The sequence below is a fragment of the Anomaloglossus baeobatrachus genome, chromosome 11, assembly GCF_048569485.1.
Source record: "Anomaloglossus baeobatrachus isolate aAnoBae1 chromosome 11, aAnoBae1.hap1, whole genome shotgun sequence".
NCBI lineage: Eukaryota > Metazoa > Chordata > Amphibia > Anura > Aromobatidae > Anomaloglossus > Anomaloglossus baeobatrachus.
Genome location: NC_134363.1, coordinates 193,928,100 through 193,944,022, shown reverse-complemented (window position 1 = coordinate 193,944,022; position 15,923 = coordinate 193,928,100). Strand labels below are relative to the sequence as shown.

Genomic DNA, 15,923 nt, shown 5'->3' with positions numbered 1-15,923 from the left:
TGGCCGGCAGTAATCCAGATCTGCAGAGGTCGGTGTGTGGCTGGCAGTAATCCAGATCTGCAGAGGTCGGTGTGTGGCCGGCAGTAATCCAGATCTGCAGAGGTCGGTGTGTGGCCGGCAGTAATCCAGATCTGCAGAGGTCGGTGTGCGGCCGGCAGTAATCTAGATCTGCAGAGGTCGGTGTGTGGCCGGCAGTAATCCAGATCTGCAGAGGTTGGTGTGCGGCTGGCAGTAATCTAGATCTGCAGAGGTCGGTGTGTGGCCGGCAGTAATCCAGATCTGCAGAGGTCGGTGTGCGGCCGGCAGTAATCCAGATCTGCAGAGGTCGGTGTGCGGCCAGCACGATGGGGACCGGGACTCCTCACCCAGATTGTCTCCTCTCTAGTGAATTGTGGCCATTACTGTGCTGTAAATCGCACAGGACCCCAGATTAATACTTTTGTTGTCGTTCTCGGTTTACGAGATTTTTCTTTTTTTTTCCTTTTAGGACCTTCTTCACTTCCAGAATAAACGGCCGCAGTATGAGGACAGTAGTTCGTCCACAATCAATGGCCTTGACCAATCGGGGCTCTCCTTGGACCCCACAACGCAGAGCACTATGGACCCCCAGACAGAGGACCACCTTCTGCAGCCAGGTCCGCCCGTGCAGCCCCTGCAGGCCCCGTCTCAGAGCTCCCTGACGGCTGAGGACATGCGGAGGGCCAAGCGCATCCGGGTATGAAGAAAGCTCGACACTCATGTCACACCTGAAGTCTCCTTATTTTCTCCTTGTATTTTGTAATCCCTTGATCCCGCGATGATCCGGTCACGTGTTCTGTATACTGGTCTCCTATGAATCCATAGCCCTCGCGGTAGATCCCCACAGCTGTGGTACAACGAGGAGCCGATCGTTGGCTCTAGATGCCGCTGTCAGTGTTCTCTGCCGTTCCTGAGCCTTCACCACAGACGGGGCGTCCTCACATCACCATGGACGGGGCGTCCTCACATCACCATGGACGGGGCATCCTCACATCACCATGTGCGGGGCGTCCTCCCATCACCATGGGCGGGGCGTCCTCCCATCACCATGGGCGGGGCGTCCTCACATCACCATGGGCGGGGCGTCCTCACATCACCATGGGCGGGGCGTCCTCACATCACCATGGACGGGGCGTCCTCCCTTCACCATGGACGGGGCGTCCTCCCATCACCATGGACGGGGCGTCCTCCCATCACCATGGGCGGGGCGTCCTCCCATCACCATGGGCGGGGCGTCCTCCCATCACCATGGGCGGGGCGTCCTCCCATCACCATGGGCGGGGCGTCCTCCCATCACCATGGACGGGGCGTCCTCACATCACCATGGACGGGGCATCCTCCCATCACCATGGGCGGGGCGTCCTCACATCACCATGGACGGGGCGTCCTCACATCACCATGGACGGGGCGTCCTCCCATCACCATGGACGGGGCGTCCTCCCATCACCATGGACGGGGCGTCCTCCCATCACCATGGACGGGGCGTCCTCACATCACCATGGATGGGGCGTATTTTGATATTTTGGTTTTGCTGTGTGCATTCCTGATTTGGATGTCGGCAGCCATCACTAGGCGACGGTGACCACATGTGATGAGTTAAGCATGGCCGTCCGCTGAGGAGTTCCTGGCCAGTGCCCCACGCTGGCACTTGCTAGGCCTCATACTAGGTAACGTTTGTGATCTGACGGGGGCAGGTACAATGAGTTCAGCATGGCCGTCGTCAGATTGCAGACTACATGTCATGAGTTCAGCATGGCCGTCGTCAGATCGCAGACTACACTTCATGAGTTCAGCATGGCCGTCGTCAGATCGCAGACTACACTTCATGAGTTCAGCATGGCCGTCGTCAGATCGCAGACTACATCTCATGAGTTCAGCATGACCGTCGTCAGATCGCAGACTACATCTCATGAGTTCAGCATGGCCGTCGTCAGATCGCAGACTACATCTCATGAGTTCAGCATGGCCGTCGTCAGATCGCAGACTACATCTCATGAGTTCAGCATGGCCGTCGTCAGATCGCAGACTACATGTCATGGCTCCCACAATGGCAGTACCCATTCCTCCCCGGCCCTCAGCTAACACCTCCTGTCACTGCCTCCGGGCACGGCTGTAACCTGTCTTTCTCTCTCCACATGCTGACCTGTCAGCTGGAGCTGCAGGTAGGTTGGAACCGTTTCATCTGCTGTTTTTGATGGCGGCGACAGCAAATCATGACCATTTCTCATTGTATTTGCTGCGGCAGGCCCCATGATGCACACTCCTGCCACCGCTCATTCTTTACAGGACCAGTATTCCCGCTCCGTCTTTAGTATTTGATCGTTTCATGTTTTTTTGCAGAATGCAGCCCTACAACATCTGTTTATTCGGAAGACTTACCGGCCATTCAAATGCCTGCAGTGCGGGAAAGCCTTCAGGGAAAAGGAGAAGCTGGACCAACACCTGCGCTTCCACGGCCGCGACGGCAACTGTCCCCTCACCTGCGACATCTGCAACAAGGGCTTCATCAGCACCAGCTCCCTGGAGAGCCACATGAAGTTCCACCTGGACCAGAAGACCTACTCCTGCATCTTCTGCACAGAATCCTTTGACCGCCTGGATCTCCTGAAAGACCACGTGGCTGTGCACATAGTGGACGGCTGCTTCAGCTGCCCGACCTGCAAAAAACGCTTCTCCGACTTTATTCAGGTCAGTCACCATTGTCTCTGGTTTGTAGATCTTCTGCACATTCTAGTAGCAGATTGTCTGGTACTGACGACTGACTGCATTGTCAGGTGAAGAAACACGTGCGGAGCTTCCACTCGGAGAAGATTTACCAGTGCACAGAGTGTGATAAGGCCTTCTGCAGGCCGGACAAGCTGCGTCTGCACATGCTCAGACACTCGGACCGCAAAGACTTCCTCTGCTCCACGTGTGGCAAGCAGTTCAAGGTGAGACCCCTGAGCCCCCCAAGGCTCCTCCACGCTACTGTCCAGTTTCTTATAATTTGAGACGGGCGCTCCCACTGTCACCATCTGCTCTTGTGGCAGGGATCGCATGGGTCATGCTCAGGAGCTCAGCTCGCTGTGTACACGGCAGGTCACAGCCCTGTGATACAGCTGAGGCTGCTGCAATGCCCCGAATCAGAGATGACCCCAATCCTGAACATTACACCCTTTAGATGCCGCACTCAATAGTGTCCATGGCATCTCGGAGGTTAGATAGAAGGGGAATCCCAAGTGAGTGCAGGGAAAAATGATCTTGTGAATTTAATGTTTTGGAAAACACATTCCAGGAGATTGTCAGAAAGACCCGACTGAAAGGGTTTTCTCCTGTCCGATGACCGCCGCATTGAGAGGTGACATCACACGTTCTCAACCAGCAGGTAATGGATAAGACGGGGGGCACAATCCCTGCCCACCTGCTCTGTGCTCCAGCAGCCATCACTGAACACACTTCTCAATGTGGATTCAGCAGAGAGGACCAAACCCTCCGAGGCTCCGGATGGGTCATCTTGATTGTCCCATTGTCACCTGACACTTGTCTCGTTCGCTCCTTAGCTTAGCACTTGTAGATGATTTCTGCTGCTCTGTGAGCAATAATAAGTGTACGTGATAATTCCACCCGTCCTGGAAGGACGACCGTTCAGCTGTCACTTTACAGATCAGACAAAGCCTCAGCCTCACATGGATACTCGCTCATAGACTGTGCTGACACTAATGGCAGATGTGTGGTTATTTCAGAGAAAGGACAAGCTGAGGGAACACATGCAGCGCATGCACAACCCCGAGAGAGAGGCCAAGAAGGCCGACCGCACAGGACGCACTAAGGCATTCAAGCCTCGCATCGCCTCAACAGACTACGAAAGCTTTATGTTCAAGTGTCGCGTGTGTATGATGGGCTTCCGGAGAAGAGGCATGTTGGTAGGGGACCCACCACAACTCGATCCCAAGCAATCCTGTGTATTCAGAGAGGTCACATCATTAAGTCTTACCTGTTCTCCTTTACCCTCAGGTCAATCATTTGTCTAAGAGACATCCAGAAATGAAGATAGAAGAAGTTCCTGAGCTGACATTGCCCATTATCAAACCCAACCGTGACTACTATTGTCAGTACTGTGAGAAGGTGAGTCTTTGGGTCTCGGCTCGGCATACCACGTCTCAGGGTCTCCTCTCGGGGTCCTGTCTCTGGGTCTCGGCTTGTCTCCTCTTGGGGTCTCGTCTTTGGGTCTCAGCTCGTCACCGGGGCTCAACTCATGTCGTCTCCGGGGCTCTGCTTGTCTTGTTTCCGGGTCTCGGCTCGTCTAGTCTCCGGGTCTTGGCTCGTCTAGTCTCCGGGTCTTGGCTCGTCTAGTCTCCGAGGCTCGGCTCGTCTAGTCTCCGGGGCTCGGCTCGTCTAGTCTCCGGGGCTCGGCTCGTCTAGTCTCCGGGGCTCGGCTCGTCTAGTCTCCGGGGCTCCGGTCGTCTAGTCTCCGGGGCTCGGCTCGTCTCGTCTCCGGGGCTCGTCTCGTTTCCGGGGCTCGTCTCGTCTCCGGGGCTCGTATCGTCTCGTCTCCGGGGCTCGTATCGTCTCGTCTCCGGGGCTCGTATCGTCTCGTCTCCGGGGCTCGTCTCGTCTCTTCTCCGGGGCTCGTCTCATCTCATCTCCGGGGCTTGGCTCGTCTCGTCTCCGGAGCTCGGCTCGGCTCGTCTCCGGGGCTCGGCTAGGCTACCTCTTCATGATAGTAGGACCTCCTGACTGGGCTCTTTTCTAATGAACAGGTTTACAAAAGTGCCAGCAAGCGGAAAGCGCACATCCTGAAGAACCACCCTGGAGCAGAACTGCCTCCCAGCATCCGAAAGCTGCGTCCTGCGGGGCCTGGAGAGCCGGACCCCATGTTGAGTACTCATACCCAACTGACTGGGACTATTGCAACACCCCCGGTGTGCTGCCCTCACTGTGCCAAGCAATACAGCAGTAAGGTGAGTGGGATCCGTGTCCTCCATGGCTGAGCTATGGGGCTGGTGCTGGGGTTATAGCGCCACAAGTGGCTACACTGTGCTCTACAGCCTCCCCTCACAGCCCCAGGATGGTAGTTGTGATCACACATGGATATTACCCATCAGTAATACAGCTCCTTCCGTAATCTGAACAAACATCTCGCTCCTTGTTCTCTTTAGACCAAGATGGTTCAACATATACGGAAGAAACATCCCGAGTTTGCCCTGCTGCCCATCAGCACACAGACCACCATGATCAGCGCAGCCCCCGCTGTGCTGACCGCTGATGGCAGCAGTGGAGAGACTGTGGTGGTGAGTAGCGGTCGCTCGTGTAGAGTTACCAGTGTGAAGCGATGAATGCTGTGCAATGTCACGATCCTTCTTCCCGGCAGACCACAGATCTGCTGACACAGGCCATGACTGAGCTGTCGCAGACGCTGACCACTGAGTACCGCACTGCCCAGGGGGACTTTCAGCGCATACAGTATATTCCAGTGTCGCAGGCCACGGCCGGCATGCAGCAGCCGCAGCACATACAGCTACAGGTGGTGCAGGTTGCCCAGGTAAGGTCACATCCTTGTCCCATTTATTGGGGGGTCTTGTTTCTGTCACTATGTGTGCACCATGGTTTTTGTCTGCCTTGCTCAGGCTCCGTCGCCCCACCAGACCCATTCCACTGTGGATATGGGGCAGCTGCATGAATCGCAGGGCTACAGTCAGCACGCCATCCAGGTGCAGCACATCCAGGTGGCAGAGCCGGGCACGCAGGCCTCCTCTCAGGTGATGACCGCACTGTGGAGCTGTCACGCTGTCCTGATAACGCTGTATACTGATCAAGCTTCCCGTATCCACGTTGCTGGATGCTACTTTTCAGGTTGGAGCACAGACGCTCAGTCCATCATCGCAGGACGCCGAGCAGGATGTCAGCCCTTCACAGCTGCAGACCCCGACCTCCCAGTCCCAGACCAACTCCACAGTGCAGCATGCCTACCTCCCGGGTGGATGGAACTCCTTCCGTGGTTACCGTAAGTCGGGCGACAGATGAAGCGGTTCTTAGCCACGTTCAGCTGTTAGGTCACAGATAATGGGCTAAGTTCTGACATCATCTGCCTCTCTGATGGGGAACGTTTGACCAGATGAAGCTAAAAGATTGCCATGCGCCAGTATAAGACCGGAGGGGTATAAACAAATGCCACGTGGCAGTATAAGACCGGAGGGGTATAAACAAATGCCACGTGGCAGTATAAGAACGGAGGGGTATAAACAAATGCCACGTGTCAGTATAAGACCGGAGGGGTATAAACAAATGCCACGTGGCAGTATAAGAACGGAGGGGTATAAACAAATGCCACGTGTCAGTATAAGACCTTAGGGCCATAAACTAATGCCACGTGTCAGTATAAGACCGGAGGGGTATAAACAAATGCCACGCACCAGTACAAGACCGGAGGGGCATAAACAAATGCCACGCGCCAGTATAAGACCTGAGGGCCATAAACGAATGCCACGTGCCAGTATAAGACCGGAGGGGTATAAACAAATGCCACGTGCCAGTACAAGACCTGAGGGCCATAACTAATGCCACGTGTCAGTATAAGACCGGAGGGGTATAAACAAATGCCACGCACTAGTATAAGATCTGAGGGCCATAACTAATGCCACGTGTCAGTATAAGACCTGAGGGGCATAAACAAATGCCACGCGCCAGTATAAGACCTGAGGGCCATAAACGAATGCCACGTGCCAGTATAAGACCGGAGGGGTATAAACAAATGCCACGTGCCAGTACAAGACCTGAGGGCCATAACTAATGCAACGTGTCAGTATAAGACCGGAGGGGTATAAACAAATGCCACGTGCCAGTACAAGACCTGAGGGCCATAACTAATGCCACGTGTCAGTATAAGACCGGAGGGGTATAAACAAATGCCACGCGCTAGTATAAGACCTGAGGGCCATAAACAAATGCCACGCGCTAGTATAAGACCGGAGGGGTATAAACAAATGCCACGTGTCAGTAAAAGACCTGAGGGCCATAAACGAATGCCACGCGCCAGTATAAGACCGGAGGGGTATAAACAAATGCCAAGCGCTAGTATAAGACCTGAGGGCCATAAACGAATGCCACGCGCTAGTATAAGACCGGAGGGGTATAAACAAATGCCACGCGCTAGTATAAGACCGGAGGGGTATAAACAAATGCCACGCGCCAGTATAAGACCGGAGGGGTATAAACAAATGCCACGCGCCAGTACAAGACCTGAGGGGCATAAACAAATGCCACATGTCAGTATAAGACCTGAGGGCCATAAACGAATGCCACGCGCTAGTATAAGACCGGAGGGGTATAAACAAATGCCACGCGCCAGTACAAGACCTGAGGGGCATAAACAAATGCCACGCGCTAGTATAAGACCTGAGGGCCATAAACGAATGCCACGCACCAGTATAAGACCGGAGGGGTATAAACAAATGCCACGCGCCAGTATAAGACCTGAGGGCCATAAAGAAATGCCACACGCCAGTACAAGACCTGAGGGCCATAAACAAATGCCACGCGCCAGTACAAGACCGGAGGGGCATAAACAAATGCCACGTGCCAGTACAAGACCTGAGGGCCATAAACGAATGCCACGCGCCAGTACAAGACCTGAGGGCCATAAACGAATGCCACGCACCAGTACAAGACCTGAGGGCCATAAACGAATGCCACGCGCTAGTATAAGACCAGAGGGGCATAAACAAATGCCACGCGCCAGTATAAGGCCTGAGGGATATAAAGGAACACCACACACCAGTATAAGACTGGAGGGGCATAAACTAATGCCACGCGCAGTATAAGACCTGAGGGCCATAAATGAATGCCACGCGCTAGTATAAGACCTGAGGGCCATAAACTAATGCCACGCGCCAGTATAAGACCGGAGGGGCATAAATGAATGCCATGCGCCAGTATAATACCAGAGGGGTCTATAGGAATGCCACATGCCATTATAAGTCCGGAGGGGTTTATAGGAATGCCACGCGCCAGTATAAGACATGATTGATGCCGCTGGCCAATGCCCGGAGGGGACTCCTTCAGTGCGCAGCATGCAGCGCGGTAGATGTCACCCACCCTCATGTCACTGGCATCTGACGATAGATGTGTAGAGGGCGCAGTGGTTGGGGAAACACTTCATGTCCATGTTACTCAATTTGCGGTTTTCTCTTACATCTTAGCTTCTGAGATCCAGATGATGACGTTACCTCAGGGTCAGTATGTCATTACGGAGGCGGCGGTGGGCACCCCTGTGACCCCGGTGAACAGCGGCCAAGTGAAGGTATGTTTCATACAGGTGGTGTCTGGTCAGACAACGTCTGCTGGCCGGAGCACGAGCAGCATGAACTGCAGACGGCTCCATTATCACAAATCTGCATGATTCTGTCTGAATCGCTGCTGCACACCAGGGAAGGCATGCTTTACATGGGGGCTGGAGATGACGAGTCATGGAGTTCAGCCCCCGATTCCTCCCTATACCCACATAATCCTGAGAGTCCTGCAGAAGCCGGGGGGCTTACCCCCATGACTAGTCGCCAGCCCCCCATGTAGAGCATGCTTTCCCCGACGTGCTGCAGCGTTTCAGAGACACACAGATTTGTGATAATGGAGATGTCTGCGTTTCCTGCCGGCCATGGTTGGGTCGGCAGACGTCGACTGGCAGGTTCCCTCCTGACGGACGTCATGTCCTTCCTTCCTCTTATAGACCCACTACGTTATCTCTGACGGGCAGAGCGACCTGGAGATGAAGAAGGCGACCGCGCTAACGGAGGAGGTGACCAGCAACCCGGACCACATGGAGCAAAGCTCTGCTAACTCGTCTCAGACCACCCAGTACATCATCACCACCACCACCAATATGAACGGCAGCAGCGAGATGCACATTGGAAAACCGTGAACTATGGCCGCACATGGACCACTACAGCGATGCCTCCGCGGCGGCTCACAAGACAAGATTTCAGGCACGACCTCTGGTATATACTTTGTGCTGTTGCTCGCTGCTCCGGAGGGTCTGGTCTGTGCCCGTTGGCAGCGATGACTGGTACACATGAAGCTGTGAGCCGTTCTGCAGGGTTTAATCTTGTCCGGCTTGGTGTCACCTCGCCTTCTCTCATTCCACGTACTCCGGCCTCGGCTGTGCACATAGAAGGATAAGCGTCTGTGAGACCTGACTGGAATGAGGCCTCGGCCGTGCGGTCTCCAGCATTGTCTGCTCCTCGGGATTCACTGGAATCACATGTGCAGGGTTTGCAGGATGCGGAGCGCTGGGTTTATCCTCGGACTTTAGACTCCTTTCCATGAACTTCCACATCGCCCTTGTGAGATGACAGCGGCGATGTGACTAGTCCTCGGCGTCTCTTGTGCGCTGATCGGGCACAGATCAATCCTCCCGTCTGCTCGCTCCCGCCACCTCCACGTGAGATGACAGCGGCGATGTGACTAGTCCTCAGCGTCTCCTGTGCGCTGATCGGGAGCAGATGGATCCTCCCGTTGGCTCACTCCCGCCGCCTCCACAAGAGATGACAGCGGCGATGTGACTAGTCTTTGGCGTCTCTTGTGCGCTGATCGGGCACAGATGAATCCTCCCGTCTGCTCGCTCCCGCCGCCTCCACGTGAGATGACAGCGGCGATGTGACTAGTCCTCGGCGTCTCTTGTGCGCTGATCGGGAGCAGATAGATCCTCCCGTCTGCTCGCTCCCGCCGCCTCCACGTGAGATGACAGCGGCGATGTAACTAGTCCTCGACGTCTCTTGTGCGCTGATCGGGCACAGATGAATCCTCCCGTTTGCTCACTCCCGCCGCCTCCACAAGAGATGACAGCGGCGATGTGACTAGTCCTCGGCGTCTCTTGTGCGCTGATCGGGAGCAGATGAATCCTCCCGTTTGCTCACTCCCGCCGCCTCCAACGTGAGACGTTATTTCTGTACAATAATTTTCTAATCCCGGAATGATTGTGCGAGATACTGTGAAGTGCGGGCGCACTGCGGGGCTGTCCCGATGCAGGGAGGACGGCAGACAACGTTTTCTACCTGGATGAGGCGCCGTGCTCCAGGTAGAAAACAGGAATGTATTTTAACAGATGAGATGGAAGATTTCCGTCTGCTCGGCGCGGTTTCACATCTATTTATAAGTATTTATTTTTACCTGGGCCCCACCCTGCTGCATTAAAGACGTTCTTTTCCATCATGCATGAGTTCAAGGAGTCATTGTATTTGTGCTGTCTCTTTAAGGGTGCAGTCACACGACCGTTCCGTTTTTGCAGTGCATGTGTCATCCGTGTGACTTCCATATTTTTTGCGGACCGCAAAAAAAAAAACGGAAGGAGAGTTACATGCAGTTCAGGGTATCTGGCCAGATGTAGGTCCCCATATAAAGTGTATGGGGAACAGAATCTGGGGCAAAGGGGTAGGAGCAAGCGCTTCATACTCACCAATCACCGGCACGGCTGTCACACTGCTGCCGCAGCAGCTCTTTGATCTTCCCGAGTTGGCCACTCATTAGGTTCATACGTATTCACTCCTCCCCTCATCTGTGATTGTTTACAGTCGGACACGCCCCCACGCTGAGTGATAGCTGTCTGACTGCAACCAATCACAGCCACCGGTGGGCGAGTATATATCGTACAGTACAATAAATAATTAAAAAAAACAGTGTGTGCCCCCCCCCAATTTTGATACCAGCCAAGATAAAGCCTCACAGCTGCTGGCTGGTATTCTCAGGCTGGGGAGACCCACGTCATTGAGAGCCCCCCCAGCCTAAAAATATCAGCCAGCAGCCGGTCGGAATTGCCGCATTCATTAGATGCGATAGTCCCGGAACTTTACCCAGCTCATCCCATTGCCCTGGTGCGGTGTCAATCGGGGTAATATATGGGGTTGATACCAGATGTGTAATGTCACCTGGAAGCAAGGTGGTGATGTCACAGCATCTATCAGATACCCGACATCACTAACCCAGTCAGTAATAAAAAAAAAACAAATTTTTATTTGAAAAAACACCCCCCAACACATTCCCTCTTTCACCAATTTATTGTAAAAAACAAAAAACAAATCTGGGTCCAGCGTCATCCAATAATGGGTCCCACGACGATCCATACTCGCTGTCCCAGTCAATGAAGAACAGAATGTTCCCCACTGGCTGGGAGAGCAGTGCAGTGACCTGAGCTAACATCATGAGGTCAGCCCAGGTCACCACAGGGGATGACGAGCGCTGACTTCAGGAGGTTTGCGAGGTGCATTACTGCAGTGATGAACTCCGCTGAACTCGTGACGTCAGCGCTCATCACTGAGTGCCATACCCGCCTTGTTCACAAGCGAAGCATCGCAAGGAGCGGCCCATGACGTCACCGCTAGTCACAGTCTCGGGCCGCCCGCGAGAGATGATCTGAGAACGCGGTAGGCATAGAAGTCAGTGACAAGCACTGACGTCAGGAGTGCAGGACATCATCACCGCAGGTAATGAACTTTACTAACCTCCTGACGGCAGCGCTCGTCATCCCCGCGGCTGCTCGTACACTGCAGTGTGGGGAGATGCGAGCAGCTGCGGGGCTGGCGCGGGAGCAGGACACATAATTAAGGGGCACCTGACGGAAACCACATGGAACTGGTTCTATGTGCCATCTGATCCTACACAAAAGACATTGAAAGTAGGTCTTGTCAGTAGGTCCGCAAAAAAAAACAAAACTGACCAGGAAAAACAAAACAGTCATCTGAATGTGCCCTAAGGGGGGAGCGGCGCAGTATTGGGACGCGGTTCTGCAGATACAGTTCACCCACAGGACAGCGCACTGAGCTGTGCCACTACACGTAGGTCCGACCTCGGTACTCGCTGTCAGGGTGGGGGCCACACAGTCCTCTCACATGAATCTCCGAAGACCTCTGTAAAAACATTAAAATTAGTACATCTAGTTATCAAACACTTTATAATAGGACATATATATGATGACAGTCATGTCTATATTGAAGGGCATAGCTTATTGATAACAGTATTTATAAGGAATTAATATTTTGAGTCTGTATTAAATATAGATAGTTGCTGACTTAGTCATATATATAAATATATAGCTTTGGAAGCTGCTAGTGAGTGACCTCATGCGTTCAGCAAAATCACCCTATATGGTTTGGACAGCTGCATATATAATGACAAATGGTGGGGGGCGAGGGGGCTCTCACTCTTGCTCCGGGAGTCGATCTACACATGTCGAAGCTGATCCATCCATCCAGCCCATTCACCCAAGACGAAGTAACATATGCCTGTCAGGTCTACAGTATCTAAGGCTTGCCTAACCATTCAGGAATCAAGGAAAGATGGATGAAGATTTCTATTGATTAGAATGGACTATTAACTCCTTACGTAAGCTAACGAAGAATATTATTTTTCCTTTCTGTAACTGAACTTTGGCAACCAATTTATTAGATATAAAAATACATCTATTCATTTTTCTACATTTTTTGAAGTTTTGTCTTTCATGCGCTTATCACGTATTTGAAGAAAAATATATTTAAGGGTATATTTTTAACATTTTGGTGAGCCAGCCATTCTTGATTTTTTTAATTTTTGTACTTGTTCCTTCACTTTGCATAAGGGGGGACAGAAGTAATGAATTCCCTTTTGCAAAGTATCAGGAATCGACAATTTTTTTAAAAATCATGCAGAACCTATAAATACAGATAAGTTTCAAGTTGCATGAATGTGTTTTTAAATGAACTTTGAAGAGTTTGCAAAGCCACAGAAGATCTCCCTTTGACGTGTCTTTGGATGAGAAACAATAAGTCAGTCCACAAGTGCTGATTATAAGTCAAGGTAAGACAATTAATTTAAATTCTTTTTCTGAACAAAATAAGCATTTAGAGAAGTCTAGTTTAGCGAATTTATGGTTAGATTTGTATGCTGAGTGTGAACTAGCAAATTCACGAGTAAATTCTAAGGTATTTTTTAATAAAGAGAAAGAGAAGCTTAGAAATTTATCGCATCTAGTGCAGGAATTCCATAAGTCAGTGTTAGAGAAATTTTAAGACTGCTTACAACCTAAAATGTCAGAAAGTGAGATTGTGAATTCTGACTGTAATTTTGCTAATTAAAATCCTGAAGATTGCCGCAGACATGTGCTGTCTATTGAAGGTGACCTTCAGGACACCGGCAAAGAAGCAGGAAATGACATAGAGAAGCCAGAAGGGGGAGGAGCCAGAGTAGAAGACGTGCAAAAAGTTGTCAGAGAAGGAAATGACAAAGCGGAGCCAGAAGGGGGAGGTGCCAGAGTGGGAGACGTGCAAAAAGTTGTCAGAGAGCATGGCGACGATCAGTTTCTAAAAATAGAACAGACTAAGTTAGAACTTAAACTTGGGAAGAATCTTTTGGACCTATGCAAATTAATTCCCGCATATAATCCCAAGATACATGTATGCAGAAATTCAGAAATATTTGAAAGTTTTTTTGAAAAGCTTAATTTAACCAATAGTAGAAAACTCAGATATTCCGTATGTGGATACCCCAACAATTTTTCAGACAGCTAGTATTAAAAAAGTCTTCTGACAATGAGACATTTGATTGTTCAAATGATGATGACATCACAAGGCTGAGAAATCTTATTTTCTGTGAAAGAAATGAAGTGAGTCCAAATTATGAGATGTTGAAGGAATTACAAATTGAACAGAATGAAAGTACGTTCTCATGTATGTCCGTTTTTGAACGTTTATATAGGGCGGTCATTCCAAATGTCAGATTACATTCTTTAATTTACACATTCATAAGGAAATTTAATTTCCTTGATGATACAACCTGTACTATGGCATTAAAGAAAAAGTCCCTATTCGAATGTACGACTGTCACAAACCACCGGGGGGTCACTCAGAAATCCCCCGCGCTGGCTACCAGTACGTCACAATCGGGGGGTAACAAGTGGGGTCACCCCTCCTTTATACCTCCCGACCGACAGACAGAGCACGTGACGCGCTCTCTAGCGCCCCTCTTATAGTCAGGCCAATTATGGAATTGCCCGACAATAAGCAAGGAGGCCGCTATACTACTTATGCCGATTATTGAAGGGTCCCCGGTGAGAGTAGGGTATATATTCCCCCGACCTCCGCGGGCGGAATATATAATATCTTCCCGAATCTCACTGGCCTCCCCACAATAATCCTTGGCACAACTCGCTGCCACCAACCGATTTACGGTAACTATTAGCCGAACACACAGACGTGGGATTCAAGATCGAGATAACAGAACAGCCCAAGATTAATTATATAATTTAATCAGCCTAAAGCACACTAGAAACTACAATATATACAATAGGGAATCTACAGAATATACATATGTCAGAGTACAGTTACAATCAAAGCATGGGTTACAAACAGGCATACACAGTTCCAGCAGTTACCTTGTTGCGTCTGGCCACAGGGGGGCGCTGTACACCAGGTTTCTAGGAACTCCCTCACAGGTCTTTCCCAACCAGGCCCCCGAGCAGAAGAACACTGGAAAATGGCCGAAGTAGGGTTATCAACCTGGGCAGATCCAGGTCTCCTCCTACCTTCGTGACCTCACAGGGAGCACTGCTCCACCCCTGGCTTGAGTTATGGACAATATCCCAACATGGAATATGGGCCATAACTTTGCCTGGGAGCGTCGTAGGCGGACGCCAATGCTCTCATTGTGACAGTTATGAATTTAGCTACAGAACGAGGGGACTCATGACCTGTCTGCCAGTTCCCCATTGGCTGATATCACGCCTGGGGCATTTCCCAATGTCCTGCTCCCATAAAAAGGGGGTGCCGGCATCGTCCACATGCGGAGACACCATTTTTATGGTTGCCATATTTATCGGAAATATGGCTTGCGAGATATGAACCATTTTTTACTGGAGTCGTTCTGTCTGGCTATTTCCATAGCCTTGCTAATGAGATACAGCTCTTGTTACAGGGTGACGGCAGGGAGTCATCCTGTGTCCATTGTTCCCACACCACCTCATCTCCATATCACAGGACATGGCCATGGGATTTGTTGCTAAACCAGTTGTGTGAAGGAAAGGGGGGGTGACACCAGGAGAGGGCTTCCTGACATACTTGAATATCATGATTTATCGTCATATCTCCGGATTTACCTCACACCTCCCCCCTTTTGAGGGCGCTAGGGGGCAGCACACTCCGGTGTTCCCCCGTGCGCCCGTCCGCGACCTCTCCTTGTCGGGACAGCCCGTCTGCGTTACCGTGGTCACGGCCCCTTTTGTGGCGAATGGTGAAGTTGTATTGCTGGAGCGCAAGGCTCCATCGCAACAATCGCCCATTCGTCCCAGAGACGGTGTGCAACCAGCTGAGGGGATTGTGGTCCGTCTCCACGATGAAGTGGCGCCCGTATAGATAGGGTTGCAGACGCTGCAGGGCCCACACTATGGCCAGGCACTCCTTCTCCATCGTGGAATAGGCAACTTCCCTTGGTAACAGCTTCCTGCTCAGGTACAAGACTGGGTGCTCTTGGCTCGCAGAGTCCACCTGGCTGAGCACCGCACCGAGGCCGAAGTCACTGGCGTCGGTCTGTACTACAAACGGCCGCGTGAAGTCGGCTGCCTGTAGCACGGGCGGGCTGGACAGGGCGTCCTTTAGGGCCCGGAAGGCTGTCTCGCAGTCCATTGTCCAATCGACTGCAGAGGGCAGCTTCTTCTTGGTGAGGTCCGTCAAGGGCTTTGCCAGGCTACTATAGCATGGAACAAACCTCCTATAGTACCCAGCGGTCCCCAAGAAGGACATCACCTGCTTCTTGGTCCTGGGGGTGGGCCAGGATGCGATGGCCTCCACTTTCTCAGGCTCGGGCTTCAGTGTTCCCCCGCCTACCCGGTGACCGAGGTACTGGACCTCGCTCATGGCCAGCTGACACTTTCCCGGCTTGATGGTCAAACCTGCCCGGTGGATCCGCCTGAG

The 15,923-nt window shown here is 51.9% G+C and overlaps 1 protein-coding gene across 3 annotated transcripts in view; it reads left to right on the top strand.

The window, feature by feature from the left end:
• The window catches only part of PRDM10 (PR/SET domain 10), a 73,319-nt gene extending 63,119 nt beyond the window's left edge, over nt 1-10,200 (top strand). For all 3 annotated transcript variants that reach the window (XM_075328961.1, XM_075328959.1, XM_075328960.1), the window contains exons 12-23: nt 488-715; nt 2,359-2,706; nt 2,793-2,948; nt 3,741-3,920; nt 4,012-4,122; nt 4,758-4,958; nt 5,157-5,288; nt 5,369-5,539; nt 5,625-5,756; nt 5,851-6,001; nt 8,196-8,296; nt 8,720-10,200. In XM_075328961.1, coding sequence (XP_075185076.1) covers nt 488-715; nt 2,359-2,706; nt 2,793-2,948; nt 3,741-3,920; nt 4,012-4,122; nt 4,758-4,958; nt 5,157-5,288; nt 5,369-5,539; nt 5,625-5,756; nt 5,851-6,001; nt 8,196-8,296; nt 8,720-8,911 — 2,103 coding nt within the window. In that variant the 3' untranslated portion in view covers nt 8,912-10,200. The remainder of the gene's footprint in view (nt 1-487; nt 716-2,358; nt 2,707-2,792; nt 2,949-3,740; nt 3,921-4,011; nt 4,123-4,757; nt 4,959-5,156; nt 5,289-5,368; nt 5,540-5,624; nt 5,757-5,850; nt 6,002-8,195; nt 8,297-8,719) is intronic.
• The last annotated feature ends 5,723 nt before the right edge of the window (nt 10,201-15,923 follow it).